This window comes from Amblyomma maculatum, chromosome 3 (genome assembly GCF_055883805.1).
Source record: "Amblyomma maculatum isolate TAMU_Amacu chromosome 3, ASM5588380v1, whole genome shotgun sequence".
In the NCBI taxonomy this organism is placed as follows: domain Eukaryota; kingdom Metazoa; phylum Arthropoda; class Arachnida; order Ixodida; family Ixodidae; genus Amblyomma; species Amblyomma maculatum.
The window spans coordinates 134,285,112-134,301,462 of record NC_139346.1 but is presented as its reverse complement, the minus strand read 5'-3'; the positions used below and the strand labels follow the sequence as shown (position 1 = coordinate 134,301,462).

The following is a 16,351-nucleotide window of genomic DNA, read 5'->3' as shown; positions in this document are numbered from 1 at the left end:
TCTTTGAAAACGTAGGAGGAGCTTTCGATGCGACTCCGAGAACGCATGCGACAAAAGTTGAAGTTGACGAACTCTGTGCGGCAGCTGGGCGGAGGACGCATGCCTCCGTCCGCCTTGTTGTTGGGACCTGGCGGATGCGCCCTCGAGCGGACGGGCGCAGCGCCCAAATAGTGATCGGACAGCAGCCTTTAACCTACTGCTCAGCGACGCACGAGAGCAGTTCGACCTGCCTTTAGTCGAAATAAGTGATCAAATCTGGATCGCGAGATGACGAGCAGCCTTCAGCACGGAGACACCCTATCTCCTCAAGGTGAAAAAGAAAATTAGGAAGGAGCTGTGGTTCCACATCGAAATCGAAAATCGTCGCCTTTGCAAGAAAACGTTCTATGAAGAATTTGGACACCATAATAATTTTCAAGGAAGAAAATGGAAAGATCGAAGTCCAATAATAAAAGATTTTCTAGCGTCAGTGTGACTCGCCGCGGTGGCGTGGACGAGGTACAATAGCACTGTGAGCTCATCCCGACGGGTGTAATATGCATGAGTGCCTTGGCTGTGCAAGCCCCACACCCAGCACAACCCCCCTCGTGGCGCGCGACGCCTTTGCCGAGGTTGTCGTAGAAGGATAACGATCGCTGGTTACGGAGATCGGCACCTAGGGCATCCAAACTTCCCATCTAAAAAGGCTAGAGGGTAGACGAGAAAGAAGAGCCACGAACGAGTGGCGCAGAGCTTATGGCTCTTACTTCTTTTTTACAGCAGCTTAGCTGTAAAAAGGGTTCTGTGCGTGGTTTCGAAATCCTTTTTGTATTTTTATACCCGGTTAACTGCTCTTCTGCGGAACTCTCTATGATGCTGCGAGTAAATTGTGCGCAGTCAATAAGCTGTTACCAAAATTCAGCGCTCCTAGTGGCAACATGCCTGCATTTCTGCGTCCTCCGTTGTTTTTAAGTGCTGAAAAGACTAGCAAGCAAATCGCGCGGGTTTTTGTTTGAGGTATGTGTTGCTTTCTTGAAATCACAGAAGTAGGACGTTTTTTAACACTAGTGAGATAAGGATAATCCCCCTAGCGGTAAAAGACGGGGCGAATAGCTCTCTCGAGGACACTAGAAGAAAATAAAGAAGATCATTCTCTGCTACCAGGCTTCACGAATCACGTTGATCCCGACCATCGGAAACGCCATGGAGGTACGGTTTCGTCAAATAGTTTCCAATTCTCTCAATGCTCTCGCATGCTCCATCCCCGCAGCTGTAAGAGCTTGATGAGGATTACTGCTAACATTTAGTCCATACTATATGAGAGGGAAAAAAAGAAAATAGTGTCTTTGAACAGCAGGACCGCTAGCTCCTTCCTTGTTTTAAAGTAGTTGTGCGGAGCTTTATGTAATTGATATGGGATGGGCATCATTTCTCTTTCATTGCAAACAATGCTCCCTCCAGTTCGCGAGTCGGACGATGCCGGGAAAGCGTGCGGTCGAGCATACAGCGGAAGGAGGGGGGGGGGGGGGGGGGGGGGGGGGGTCGAAGGAGGAAACTAGAGCGGGATTTATGGCTTGTGATGCTCGCAGTGCGGCGTGGATGTTACAGCCAAAAATGCCACCATTACTGAGGCCATGCGCATTTGCTTTTTGCCACTGCGCGCTTCGTGTGCGATCGCCTACGGTACAACTTCATCGCGACACTTCCATCACCTCACTGTTGTCCTACAACTTACGAAAGTGTGACACAGAAAGTGCGACACAGCTACCCAAATATCGACAAAGATGCAGGGCAGCTTCTGCGCTCATGTAATTCTACAAGCATTCCTGTTTTCTTTCAACTGCCCCTCCTGGCTAGAGCGCTTGGCTCCACAGATGAAGATAATGGTTTAGCGGAGCAAGCTGTCTTTTAGAACGAGTGTTCTGTTCAGTGATACGTCGAGCACCGATGGACTGCTTCTGTTTTACTTTAAGCCCAGACTCAGAGTGAAGCCTTCAAGTCACTCCATAGCACACACGCATGTTATATTATTGCGCAGCTTATGGTCTGGTCTGGTTTGGTTATTCCGGTTTAACATCCCAAGGCGACTGAGGCTTTAAGAGACGCCATATTGGAGGGCTCCGGATATTTAGCCCACCAGGGGTTCTTCAACGTGCACTGACATCATAAGCTGTTATCAGCACTTTTCGCCTCCATCGAAAATCAGCCGCCGCTGCCGGGAATCATTCCCTCATCCTTGGGCAAAACAGTCAGGTGTGTCAACTAATGCACCACCACGGTGAGCCTCTTGTGCAGCTTATATCGGGTATGAAGCAACCAAAGAATTATACTGTAGCTTAGCCTATGTGGACCACAAGTGTGCTTTAAAAATTACGGTCGTATAACTTATTGAGGTAATTACTCATATGTGATTAAATAATAATAAATATATTTTACACTAGAACGTGAAATCATATATTGTAATTCAAAATGCAGTGCTAAGTTGCGCAATATTATGCATAACCGAGCTATCGCTCGTCTCTCTTCAGCCAGGTTAAAACCGCTGCCATTTTTTTGCAATGGGCCTTGACGCTGGAATGAGTTGAAAGCTTTCTATTTCAAAAATTTCAAAATTGCGGTTTTATAGTGCAAAACGTTTTGCTCATGATATGAGCGTGTCCGCTTGGGAAAATTGCTCGTTCTCTTTTTCGTCGTAAGTGACCCGAAATGAGCCCCTTGTACAGGACAAGGAAGAAAGTCTTTCTTCCTGGCCAGTTTTGCTAAGTATAACGAGATCTAAAACCAGGTTTCATTTTTGTTAGTTATTTCCAAACATGTCAGCTTTGAATTGAAAACGGAGAGTTGAGCCTTGTTGGTATCTATCTTGTTCCCCACAAACTTTTGCCTCTGAAAACTCCATCACGTTAAGTTATGACTGCGCAGTACGAAAATAGCTTTGCTAAATGACCGATTCGATCCAGAAATGTCAAAGCGAAAATTAGTATATTTTAGGCACTATACGAAAAATTTTGGTCTGTACGCACGGGAACGGTGCAAAAGGCAAAAGTTTCACGCATGCGCTGGTACCTGCGCGTCTATCAGCATTGGCATGGTAGAATGGCATCATTCGTGATGAAAGCTGTTTACATGGGTATAACCGAGGACAATGATGAACGTTCTTTTGTGGACAAATGGGGTGTGTCAGTGGAACATTTTCTGGAAATATTGGCTTTTAATTTATTGGCCAAAGGGGTTGATTCGGAGGAAATGTCTTCTGTTCAAGCGCCAGGAGTGTGCATAGGCTTCAGTATAGCATCTGTTTTAGCCAACTAAGGGCTGTCGTTCACGCTTTGGATGATTTATTCGTTCGAAATATCGGATATCTAGACGATTATTTGATCGTTACTCCACCTGACTTCTTTTCTAGAAGTCTGATTAATGTTCTAAAAGTTAATAAATCTGGATCGGGGTAATATTCACAATGGATGTACCGAGCAACAATGAACTGCAATGTTTGTATTTGACCTTGTTTAAAGAGCACGAGCAGTTGTGTTGGTGCTATCGTTTGTCGTCTGCTAGATCTTTACAAAAGTTGATATCAGGCCATACTAAGCTCGTAAAGGGATACATTGTTGTCTCATGATTACAATCTGCTTTCAGAAAATTTTTCCAAGAAAAGATAGAGGACAGCGTTTCACAGTAGTGTGGTTTTTGCGCGAACGGCTACCCCGTTCTTATCATTTCTAGGGCTGCTAAGAAACGTCATAGACAGCTTAAGAGATGGTTTCGGCCAAAGCAGAAAAGAATAAATCGCTTGCAGTAGTTCGTTACGCACATCCTAAGTCCCATGGGCTGCAGAAAGTTGCGCTCGTTGATTTGCCCTGTGTTTTCAGGTTTCTAATAGAAGCAAATGTTCTAAACAGAATGTAAGTTTAAGTTACGTAAATGCAACACTCTTAACCTTGAAGCTGGCGCATGATAGCCTAAGTTGCTTATGCGCCACTAAACCCAACACAGCAACACAATAACTGCCAGAGACGAGTGTAAAAGTGTTGGCGTATTCTGGTAGATTTTAAGACTTGGGGCCAGTATCGAGGGAAGAACTCGCGGTTTTACAAGAAATGTTTTCCTTAAATTTATCAGGAAAGTCAGGTTTCAGCAGGTGGTGGGGCCTTGCCGGGTCCTTTCATTGCTACTAAGATATCATATGTTTGGAGCGTCTGAAATTTATATACAACGCTTAATGTCAATGGAACATTTTCATAAACAGATGTATTTGAGTTCAAATCAACTTGAGGAGTGTACATTTTCTCTTTCAATACATGGCAGCTAATTTTGTACTCAAACATATTTGCTTCACTTTTAAAATAATTTCGAAACACAAAATAACACAACCAAAAAACGCTGCCATACTTGTAGCGGCGCTGCCATCAGCAGACATGCTATAAGGAAAAGCGATGTTTGGTATATGCGATAGATGTCACCGGAGTTATTCAGCTTATTTATTCGTTTTATTTCATTTAAAACTGTTCTGGCCCTCTCATTGATATTATTATTATTATTATTATTATTATTATTATTATTATTATTATTATTATTATTATTATTATTATTATTATTATTATTATTATTATTATTATTATAATGTGTGTATATAAGCAACGACGTTTTGCACGCGACTTAAGCGGCGCGGCGGTCGTTGTGTTCATAGCGCCGCATAGAGTTACTATACTAATTGTCCGTAACGTCAGTGTTTGCAGTCGCAGACTACCAGTCAACACATGAAACTAGCGTAACGAAAACTTTTTCAATGGCTCTGCCGTGTTTCTCAGCTTTACAGCCTTGTATCCTTTAACTTGGCGATGAAGCTTCGCAATGTAGCTAGAAAAAATGGTTAAAAACTGAGCACATTCTCTATTTAAAATTTAGATGGCTATTCCTCTATTCCTCCCAATGGCTGCCTTATCCATATACTTTCAGTACCAGACCTCGTTAGCGAATGTTCTATCGCCCTAAAAACGGGTTTGGTCTCTCCCTTATTTGGTCTGTCCTAATCCTCTTCGATGCAGTGTGGCGCAAGCTGTAGGTGGAGAATGGCTTGATTCTTGCCGTCTTTGGTATGGTTTCCAGGAAGAGCCAGGCTCCCAGATCCAGGATTCCAGAGAACAAGGGAGAGCTGTCGACGCGCAGCAAAGTGGGAGCCGATTCTGGGTCACCGTGGCAGTTTTATTCGTGGTCGGTGCGCTCCCTGGAATTGCGACAGCAATGGTCGCTTGGTACTTGCTCTGTCAGCAGCAGCCAGTGCAGACCAAGATCACGGTCATTAGCCCGGTGAGCAGAAGCACCTCAGTAATACATAGCGCTATACAAGGTGTGTCAATACAATCATAAAAAAGCGGCACACAGCACCTGAGTGAAACCGGCAACGTATTTGTCCTGCGATCGAAATGCTGGTGAGAGTAATTGTTAAAAAATATTTATTTTGGGCTGCTAGCTTAGATATTGAAACATAGAATTCTGAATATACACATAAGTGTCAAGTGCGGTTCATTAATTAACAGAGTGGTTACGTAACAACCGATATGATTTTTTTTCGCACCAACGAATGTCCTACGTGGCCTCTTTTTTCACATTTAAGCAAAGCCCGCGATATATATATATATATATATATATATATATATATATATATATATATATATATATATATATATATATATATATATAGAACACTTGATTGCGCTACTCTGCCACACGTATTGTAGTGCTGCCAAACGTACATTCAATAATTGAGGCGTGGGTTCTCGCCGCCTCAAAGCTTTAACAGAGCTTTCTCATCGACAACACTTAGCGATCTCTGCAGAAAGTGCATTGCGAAAATGCGAAAGCGTTAGCGTTGGCACCACGTTCGTGGCTACTAGTCAACGCCTTTCTACATTTAGCCCTTCTATTGCGAAAGAAACACTACGATATCCAAAGTGAGACTTCGGATGGCCGCAGCTTGCCGTGAAGAGGCGTAGCTACGGTTTTTTCACAAGAATATAAGCCTGCCATGAAATTTGAATTCCCGTTGCCACTATGTCACGGGCAGAAGCTGCTAACTCGGGTCGCTACTTTCATATGGGAGGGTGATATCAGAATCAGCCCGCCACAACTGTTTACATTCTCGTCACCCCTACGACATGCAGGCACGTCCATACGGCTTGGTTGAAGCGTGACTTTATATGTGGGCTGGTAGTTGACGTCATCGCGTCATACCCTGAAAGGTTGAGCTTAAGTGTCCCCAATAATGTAGCACCTTACACTTATAGGGCATGATAGGGGAATAATATGGCAGGCAAACGAAGCTTCCGCCGTTGCTTACGCAATTCAACTAGGGCTAAAAAAGCGAAACCACAACTAATTTTTTGGTCATTACCCGTGACTCACATGGCTCGGGAATTATACGGCTCAACACTTTTATGTCATATGCATGGCTCATGACTCGTTGATGATACAGCACTTCATTGTACCATTACTCACTACCCTCATCCGGTCACATATTGATGACGTGACTTGAGAATGACGTTGTCGGAGATAAGACGGGGAATAAGCAGCTCCGACAGCGTTCAGGTTCGAACTGTTTTTTTTTTTTCAGTGCGCTGCTCGCGCTGAGGCGCCTAGTGTCAACATTGTCCAGCGCCGTGCCGTGGCTTGCGATAAGAGCGCTGCGCAAGGGGCGTTACAGGGCTCCCAACATTGAGCGGAAACCACGAGATCGGTCAATGCAGCGGACGAGTTTGGTGGCAGAGTCGAAGCGAGAGCGAGTGGAGGGGTCACAGTTGGCGTAGTGGAAATATAGCCAAGTTTCAGCCTGTCAACAGACACATCTTCCTAACTGTTGATGTCTAGGGTGAACGTCTTCGTTGCACGCTGGAGCAGGCGGAACGGTCCGTTGTAGACTGGTGTTAGGGGAGTACGGGCGTGGTCACGGCGAACGAAAACTTAGCTGCAGGTATCCAGATCCTGGCTCACAAACATGGATTGAGGATGACAATTAGCAGGGATGACTGGAGTGATGTGTCAAAATTGTGTGCGGAGGTCCCGGAGGTAGGATGAAACATCATGGATGCGCAAAGGGGACGAAGAAGAGAATTCCCCAGGAAGTCGCAGGGAATACCATACACCTGTTCAGCAGAAGAGCAGCCCAGGTCAGCTTTCAGTGTTGAGAAAATTCGCAGAAGAACGAGGGGAAGGTGGTCGGACTAGTGTTCCCTCGGTCGATAAGTGGTAAGGGCAGCCTTGAGTTGGCGATGAAGACGTTCACAATGCCATTTGCCGATTGATGGCAGGCGGTCGTATGAATGTGGCGGACGCCCAGGATGTTGGCAAGGGCGGTGAACAGGGCCGACTGAAACTGCCGGCCGCGGTCGGTGGTGACTACAGACGAGCAGCCGAAACGAGACACCCAGCCGGCCATGAAGGCCACAGCAACTGTCTATGCCGTAGTGTCAGAAATGGGTATAACCTCGGGCTAGCGGGTGAATCGATCCACACATGTGAGCAGGTACGAGGCCCTAGGTCATGACGGAAGAAGTCCAAGAATGTCTATGTGGACGTGGGAGAACCTCGCATCGGGAGACCGAAAATGAGAGGCAGGTGCGACGTTATGTCGTTGAACGTTCACACGCTGACATTGAAGGCGGGTTCATGTCCAGCGACATACATCGGCATTCATACTCGGCCAAAAGAAGCGCGATGTAACTAGCTTATGTATGGCACGAATACCACGTGGTGCAATTTGTCAAATATGGCGCGACGGAAGGCCAAATTACGTAGGGGCACAGAACACCACTGAATGTCTCGCACGTAATCAACGGGGGGAAAATGGCAGCGGACAGGGACGTGGACGAGGAACGAAGGCGATGCAGCTGTGGGGTGTTGCGCTGTGGGGCTGCTGACTCCCCCATGTCCAATAGTGAGTCGGACGCTATGGCACCGACACGGAAAGTACATCAGCAGCAGCATTTTCCGGTCCATGGACTCTGAGATAAAGGACATCTGGCGAATATCGCGCTCAGTGTAGATGCTGTGATTCCGTTGGAAGGTAAACATTTGTGATGGTCTGGGATGACGTGAAAGTCCCGACCCTCCAGGAAGTGGCGGAAATGCTTGATGGCGAAGTACACCGCGAAGCGTTCTCGGCCGAAGAGTTAATTCAAATCCTCACATACATGAGGAAGGGAATAGCGGTCTGGTTGGAGGAGGAGGAAAATCTTTATTTAGCCCTATATTATTTGGCGGTTTTTGGACGTCTTCAGAGATGTCTGCTTGTTGTATCCACAAGAGTCTTCTCCGTCGACTTCGTCCACTTTTTCACAATGGTCGGTTGCCCTCAGTCCAGGGCTCCGCTGGCTGCTGCCGCCCGTTGGGCTCGCTGTACCAGACCTTGCTGGTCTTCGCAGCGGTCGCTGGACAGCAGAGTCTCCCATTGCTCCGCACTCGGGTTTCGAATTTTGGAGACCACATCTATGTTTTGACATGCCCATGTGATGTGATATAGTGTTGGTTTTTCATAGCACCACGGACATCTGTCAGCGTATATGGTAGGGTGCATTTTGTTTAGTACGTGTAGGTTTCGGTATGAACCCGTCTGTAATTGTCTCCATTTGACAGTTTCCTCTCTGGTGAGAGAACTGTGCGGTGGGGGATATCGCATTCTTCTTCCTCTATAGTTTTCTAGTATGGCCGAGTATGCCTTGGGTGCTGGCAAAAGTTCCGCGGACCCGTCGGATGCTCGGAAAGTAGTGTATGCTCGAGCTATCCTGTCAGCCTCTTGGTTCCCTGCCACCCCCATGTACCCATGTGCCCCGGTACCCATATAATTTTGTTTCTGGTCTTGTTTTCTTCGTGGTTTTTAATTCTGTCGCTCGCTTCGAGGAGTATACGAAGCGCGTGACGACCAATCCTACCATTCATGAAATTTCGACAGGCTGTTTGAGAGTCCGTGAGTTTCGTTAGCGACCGCCCAGCTCTATAGCCCTCCGCCACCGCTAGAGAAATAGCTACTTCCTCGGCCTCTGCTGCTGTGCAGTGCCGGATAGAGGCGCTGGTCACTTCGCGTAGAGACGAATTGACCACCGTGGCCACTGCAATTTTGTTCTGTCCTCTCAAGGACGCGTCTGCATACACAGTCGTGTCTTGAGGAGCGTATGTTTTTTGAATAAAATCGGCCCTTGCTTCTCTTCTACCTTGGTGAAGGTTAGGGTCCATGCTTCTCGGGATTGGAGCTACCTTGAGGGACTTGCGAAGTTCGTCGGGGATCGTTACCGTCCTCGCTATTTTTCGCACCTGCTCACAGTATCCGAGTCTCTGTAAGAGCGCTCTTCCAGTCGTTGTCTGCAGCAACCTGAGTTTTTGCGACTCAAGCTGCGCCTCGCGTAGTTCTTCGAATGTGTTTTGCAATCCAAGCGCCATGAGCTTTTCTGTAGACGTGTTGCGCGGTAATCGGAGCGCCGTCTTACACGCTTTGCGTAGCAGGGCATCCGCTTGTTGTATTTCACTCTTGTTGAGGCACTGGTAGGGCAGGCTGTACATAATTCGGCTCACTACCAGGTTTCTAACTAGTTTTAGTGTGTCCTCTTCGCGCATGCCATGCCGCCTGTTGGTGATGCGGGTGATCATGCGTGTCACTTGTAGCGTTGTTGTTTTGAGCATGGTAAAAGTGTGACTACTGCGTTGGTTCGAACGAACCCACATACCTAATATTCTTATTCTTGTCTTTTCAGGGATGGGCATTCCTTCCAGGTAGATGTTGAGTTTCAGGTTCTCACTGGTTGGGACGGTCCGGTTTTGTTTGCCTCTCCACACTCGAAGCAGTTCCGATTTCTCGGTCGAGCATGCGAGTCCTCTTTCTCCGAGATATTTTTGTACACAGGAGGCAGCTTCCTGTAGTTCTTCCTTCTCCCCGAGGGAACCGGTGTTCGTCCAGACTGTTACGTCGTCTGCATACATGACGTGCCTGATGCCTTCGATCTTCTCTAGTTTTCGTGCTAGACCTATCATAGCTATATTGAAGAGGATAGGTGAGATGACTGATCCTTGTGGTGTTCCTTTGTTTGGCGCGTGAATTTTGTTCGATCGAAGGTCTCCCATGCCGATTGTGGCAGTTCTATCTGACAGGAAGGCTTTGACGTACCCGTGGATTCTGCGTCCGCAGTCCAGGTCGTCTAGGCCTCTAAGGATCGCTTCGTGACTGACGTTATCAAATGCTTCCTTGATGTCAAGGGCCATTATGACATTTTCACCTGTTCGGGGTACGTTGCGGAGCACATCATCTTGTATTTGAAGCAGCACGTCCTGCGTCGAGAGTTTTGCTCTGAAGCCGAACATGGCATGGGGTACATGTTCATTATCTTCCATGAAATTTTGCAGTCTGAGCATCACCACCCGCTCGTAAAGCTTGCCGAGGCACGACGTGAGCGAGATTGGCCTGAGATTTTCAATTTGGAGCTGTTTGCCAGGTTTAGGTATCATAATTACTTCGGCGTGTTTCCAGTCTTCGGGAACCATCTCCGCCTTCCAGTGTTTGTTTAGAAAGCTTACGAGCTCTTGTATGAGGTCGTCACTCATGTTTCGGATCAGGGCATTGTCGATTCTGTCGGCTCCTGCTGCCGTGTTTCTGGTCGTATTCCTTATGGCCGCATAAACTTCTTCCACAGTTATTGGGCGGTCGAGTCTCTCGTTTTCGGCTCCGCGATAGTTTCCTTGGTATCGTGAGGGGTTGCGATCACCGAAACATTTTTTTCGTGCCTTTTCTAAAAGGTCGGTGTCCGAACCCTCGAAGGAGTGGATGAATCTGTGGATGCTTTTATTGTTTTCTGATTTTGTTTTGGTTGGATCGATTAGTGCTCTTAGGAGATTCCAGGTTCTGGCCGTACCTAAGGTTCCCTTAAGCGAGTCGCTGAATTGTTCCCAATTTTGTCTCGCGAGTTGCGCTGCGTATTCTTCAGCTTTTGCCTAACTTCTGCTATCTTTAGTTTTAGTTTCCTGTTGTGTTTTTGCTTCCGCCATCTTTTGGTGAGACAGCGTCTGGCTTCCCATAGTCGCAGAAGGTGCCCGTCTACTTCGGGCGTTGTTGTTGTTCGTCTTACACTTTTTGTGCATTTGTCTCGCGTTTCTGTCAACATGCCGCTCCAGTCTTCTAGTGATTGAATGCCGCCTTCAGATTTTTTGCAAGCCCCGCGGAACGCGTTCCATGGAGTCCGTGAGTTTTGCTTGTCCGATCCGGCATCTTACCCTTTCCGATGCTATTCGAGTCCGGAGGATAAAGTGATCGCTACCTAGGTTTTCCATCATGTTTTCCCACTGTGACTCCTTGCTCTTCCTTACGAACGTGAGGTCCGGGCAAGTGACCGTGCTCACACTATTACCGATTCTCGTGGGGGTCGCGGGATCTGTGATTAGCTTACAGCCAAAATATTCGGCTACGTCCGCTAATGTTCTTCCCTTGATATCTTGTTTCCGGTATCCCCAACTCGTGTCCATGGCGTTGAAATCTCCCACAATAATGAGTGCATTTTCTTTGGCCAGCTTGTGCGCTCCGTGGAAGAGTTCGAAGAATTTGGCATTTCTTTGTCTTGGCGGGCTGTACACGTTTAGTACGAATGTGCTCTTTCCCTTTCGCTTTTTCGGAATGATTTTGACAAGCGCGTGCTCGATGTCCGTTTCGGCGATGGTATCGTGCCTGATTGCGGTGATGGCTTTGATAACTAGAACGGCTGCTTTACCTCCGTTTTGGCTCTCGTAAACATCGTACCCCTGTAAAGAGGGCCTGGTTCCAGTCTCTTGGAGCGCAATCACATCGGGGGGTGTAAGCTGTGTGTTTATGTATTGTTTTAGTAGGGCCTGTTTTTTGCGGTAGCCTCTGCAGTTCCATTGCCAAATTTCTCTTTTCTTGGTCTTGCTGACGCGTCTTGGTCATGTTTACGTGTTCGTGCTGTTGCCTTGTTCGACAGCGAACGCCGTTAAAGCTGGATGGTTGTACGCTCTTTCCCTAATGTTTTCGTTATGTCTTTGTTTTCGAAAAGCACTTTTGATTTCTGAGATCTGCCCCTGAAATTGTGCTTGCATCTGTTGCATTTGAGATTGGATTTGCCGCATCATATCCTGCATCATCTGCTGCATCATCTGTTGCATTCGTGTTTCAAGTTCTCCATTGTTGGATGCTTGTTTTGGAAAGGCTCTAGTGATTTCAAGCTCCCGCTGTTGTGCCTTTAGTGTTTTTATTAGTTCCTCGACCTTGCGTTCGAGCTCATTTTGTTTGAGTCGAGCGAGTTCAAGCTCGCGTCTGAGTGCATCACTGCTCGCGTCTTTAGCTTCTTTGACAGGAATATTTTTGTTGTTTGTATTGTTTGTGTTACTATTTTCTACCGAGTGCGGATCAATGGTAGATGCCCAGCTTACCTTGCTGCCGCCTTTCTGGGAAAGCTTCTTTTTCTGCTTTTCTTGTTTGTTCCCCTCCTGTGAACCGGCCGGCGACAAAGGTGGAAAGGAACTGGACCTTGATCGGCTCCTCGAGGTCTCTCCTTCTGAGCTGTTGCGTGGTCGCCCGCGTTGGCCACTGCGCCCTCTTTCCCCGCTGGGCTTTGGTCTTGCTTTTTTCAGTCTCTCGGGGCACTCTTTGGATCTGGTGCGATGTGCCTCACCGCATATTAGGCACTTGAGCTCGCACACATGGTCTTTTGTCCGATTTTTATCTCCGCACAGTCCGCACACAATAATGTCCGGTGTGGGGCACACGTCGGAGCGGTGTCCTTGCTGGAAACAGACGTAGCACACTTGCCTCGTGGGGCGGTACTGGTAGCACGGTAGTTTACCTCCGTAGAATATTACGAATTTCGGCAAGATCAGGCCGTCGAACGTGATCACGGCGGTCTTGGATTTTCCAAGCATCCTTGCCTGGAGAATGGTTACTCCTTGAGTTCTGACTCGTAGGTGTGCTTTCAGCTCTTCGGGAGATGTACCTGGGTCAACACCGTGAATTACGCCGCGAAAGACGTCCTCCGGAGCTGCCACGTAAGCGTTGACCTCGTACGACTTTCCGGCGAATTTAAGGCGGGTAATGCGCCGCACCAGGTGAGCCGTTTCTTCATGTGGGGTGCTAACGATAATGATATTTGATCCTGTGCGAAGCCTTACAAGTATGTCCTCGTCCTTGCATTGTTGGCCGCACGCCATGATAACGGCGCGCGCTACTTGGTGTGTGGTGAGTGATTTCACCATGAGGCCTTTCTTGGGTCGAAAAATTATTTTGATGTCATTTTTGGGGAGTGGCGGCAGTCTTCGCCTAGGCCTCCTCTGCTCCACCTCTCCGGTCTTGTTGCAGCCGGTCGCATTACCCAGTGATTTTCGATCATGAGGTTGGGCGTCCGGGCCGGTTCCCGTGCCTTTCCGTTGTCCTTGTCTCTGAAGTTTTTTTTTCTGGCGCTTAGATTGAACAAGCTCCCAACTGGCATCGTTGTTGTACCCGACGCGCTCCGATGAGGAATCTGACGGGATTCCGTCTTCGCTTCCTGACTCGGCGTCTCCAAAGTCGTCTTCATCCATCCCTTGGAATTCGTCAAGGAGGGCATTTGGTGGTTGTGGCGACGCACTTGGGGCTTGGCTTGGCCCTGCCATATGGTCTCTCTTTGAAGAAGCGTCGGTGCTAGGCGCCACCGTCGTCAATAAGCCTAGCGTCCCATGCTCTCCCGACGTCGTGCTGGGCGTCCCGTCAGGGTTAGCGGGCTGGCGCCCGCTTTGGAGCTTTCAAGTCCCGTAAAGATCCGAAAAAAATGGTCCTATCGCTTGAAATATGGCATCCAGGGGATCCAGCACTTGATGTCTTCCAGTTCCGAATGAAATCCGGTGGCGGAAAAGCGTTGGTCCGGTGAAATCGGTCAAAATTTGCGGAGCCGAAGTGACGCGTGTCCGCCTACTTCAACCGCCATGAAGGAACCCCCTCTGGTTGGATGTGAGAATTGAAGGCGTGGTAAAAAGGTAACTAATGAAGTTCAGCTGGGTACTTTATAACAAGATCAACTATGCTCTTTGGAGCCCGCCAACAGTTAAGCTAGATTTTCCTAAAAAACAATATCGTTACCTCGGAAAGGTCTATTTAATAATAATTGGGGGCAGGCATCTCTGCAACAGCTGTTATGCATGACATAATAATACCCTCCTTTCACCTACCAATGTCTGCTAGAAATTGCCTATTTTGAGAGTGAATTAAGGTTGGTGATTGTTTAACCATAGGACTAGAACATGAAGTCCGTAATCCCCTTCGTATTAGTGGCTAATGACCCGCCGCGGTGGTGCAGTGGTTGCGGCGCCACACTGCTGTGCCCCAAGGATGCGGGATCGAATCCTGGCTAATAATAATAATAATAGGTTCACAGGAAGGGAAAGGCGCAGTATCTGTCACACTTGTGTCTGTGGACACCTGAACCGCGTCGTAAGGGAAGGGAGGAAGGTGGGAGTTAAAGTGTAAAGAGAGAGAAAGAGGAGCCGTGGTGGAAGGCTACGGAGTAATTTCGAGCACCTGGGGATCTTTAACTTGCGCTGACATCGCATAGCACACGAACACCTCTTCGTTTTGCCTCCATCGAAACGCAGCCGCCGAGGTCGGGTTCAAACCCGGGTATTCTTGACAGTAGTCGGGCGTCTTACCACTGCACCATCCCGGCGGGGCAGAATCCTGGCTGCGGTGGTCGTTTTTCGATGCAGGTGAAATTCAAGGCACCTGTCTGCTTTACGATGTCAGCGAACGTTAAAGGATTTCAGGTGGTAGATATTTGCGGAGCCCTCCTCTATGACGTTTCTAATAACCTCAGTCATTTTGAGAAAAAATACCTGATAAAGGAAATCAGACAAAATTAGCTACTAACTATTTTCTTGCAACCGGCAAAAAAAGCTTTGCGTCCAAATTCATATCAAGTTATTACTGAAGCAATTCCATGAGAAAATGTTTAGGTGGTTTATAGAGCATCTACAGCACCAAATACGGCTTCATTGTTTGTGCGAAGTTCTGTTCATGAAGCTTAGATTTGCTATCGGTGCACAAGTTTACTATTAGTGCATATAAACTATCATTTACTTCACACGGACCTCTGCTTCAGCTGTCTAAGAAAAAAGGCTGCGTACTTTTAAGACAGAGCGCGTTAAAAGCTGACTGCTGCAGTAATTCTTTGCAAGGCCTGCATTGAAACAGTTTTTCTGACGTTGTGCTTCATCTTCCTGCAACCATATCTTTCCCAGTGTGATAAGCCCCGCCGGGGTAGTGCAGTGGTAAGACGCCCGACTACTGTGCCGGAGTTCCCGGGTTCGAACCCGACCACGGCGGCTGCGTTTCGATGGAGGCGAAACGAAGTGGCGTCCGTGTGCTGTGCGATGTCAGCGCACGTTAAAGATCCCCAGGTGGTCGAAATTACTCCGTAGCCCTCCACTACGACTCCCCTTTCTCTCTATCCACTTTCACTCCCACCTTCATCCCTTCCCTTACGGCGCGGTTCAGGTGTCCACAGAGCAAGTGTGACAGATACTGCGCCTTTCCCTTCCTATGAACCAACCAACCAACCAACCATCCCAGTGTGATAAATATCGGCAACAATCAAGTGCCTTAGCTCGCATTAAATTCGCCCGTTTTAAGAAATGGTCATTTTTCATATTTCTCAAGCGACGCAAAAAGAGTTTACATCAAGTTGTGAAACGCTCACGGACAGCTACATAGTATGGACGCTGGTGTCGGTTTCTGCATGGAGAGAAGTACTTGCACATAGACTACAAGCACTATATTGCTGTCATTTGCCTTCATACGTTGATGTCATTTCTCTCTCTCTTTCTACCCGGTTCGGGAGAAGGTAGTGCAAGCATCAGCAGAGGTATCGACTTCTCTGAAGCCACCGGAGGTGTCCGCTTACAGTATACCAAATGCTCTCATCGATCGCCCTGCCACTGGCAACGTGTGCACCACGAAGGACTGCCTGTTCATGGCGCAGTGGCTGCGCATCACGCTGAACTTTGACATCGACCCATGCAAAGATTTCTACGGGTTTGTGTGCGGCACATTCCAGGGCAGCAACGTATTCCTTGAGGTGTGTGACAAGCGCAGCAGGACTGCAGTGCACGCTATTGTATCGCACCTGGTGACGAATGAGCGTTGGGGAAAAAGCTTACAAATGGATAAGTGGAATTCGTTTAGCCCTCTAACTGGCGTGCAATAAACAGCTCATTTTTGCACTCATGAAATAAATCATTTACGCAGCTAGCATCTTATCGGAGACGAATAGAATGAGTGCCTCTAATATTATTGCAGCAGTAAATGCCGCTCGTAGGCTAGAGAGAGGGAGGCAAACAGGCGTGAAATATTCAGACCTAA

At 47.6% G+C, this 16,351-nt stretch overlaps 1 protein-coding gene across 1 annotated transcript in view; it reads left to right on the top strand.

Annotated features, from left to right (window-relative positions):
* Nucleotides 1–1,182: 1,182 nt before the first annotated feature.
* The window catches only part of LOC146196106 (neprilysin-11-like), a 74,112-nt gene continuing 58,943 nt past the window's right edge, over nucleotides 1,183–16,351 (top strand). Inside the window, exons 1-3 of the mRNA XM_084596916.1 lie at nucleotides 1,183–1,188; nucleotides 5,089–5,289; nucleotides 15,834–16,067. Coding sequence (XP_084453042.1) covers nucleotides 1,183–1,188; nucleotides 5,089–5,289; nucleotides 15,834–16,067 — 441 coding nt within the window. The remainder of the gene's footprint in view (nucleotides 1,189–5,088; nucleotides 5,290–15,833; nucleotides 16,068–16,351) is intronic.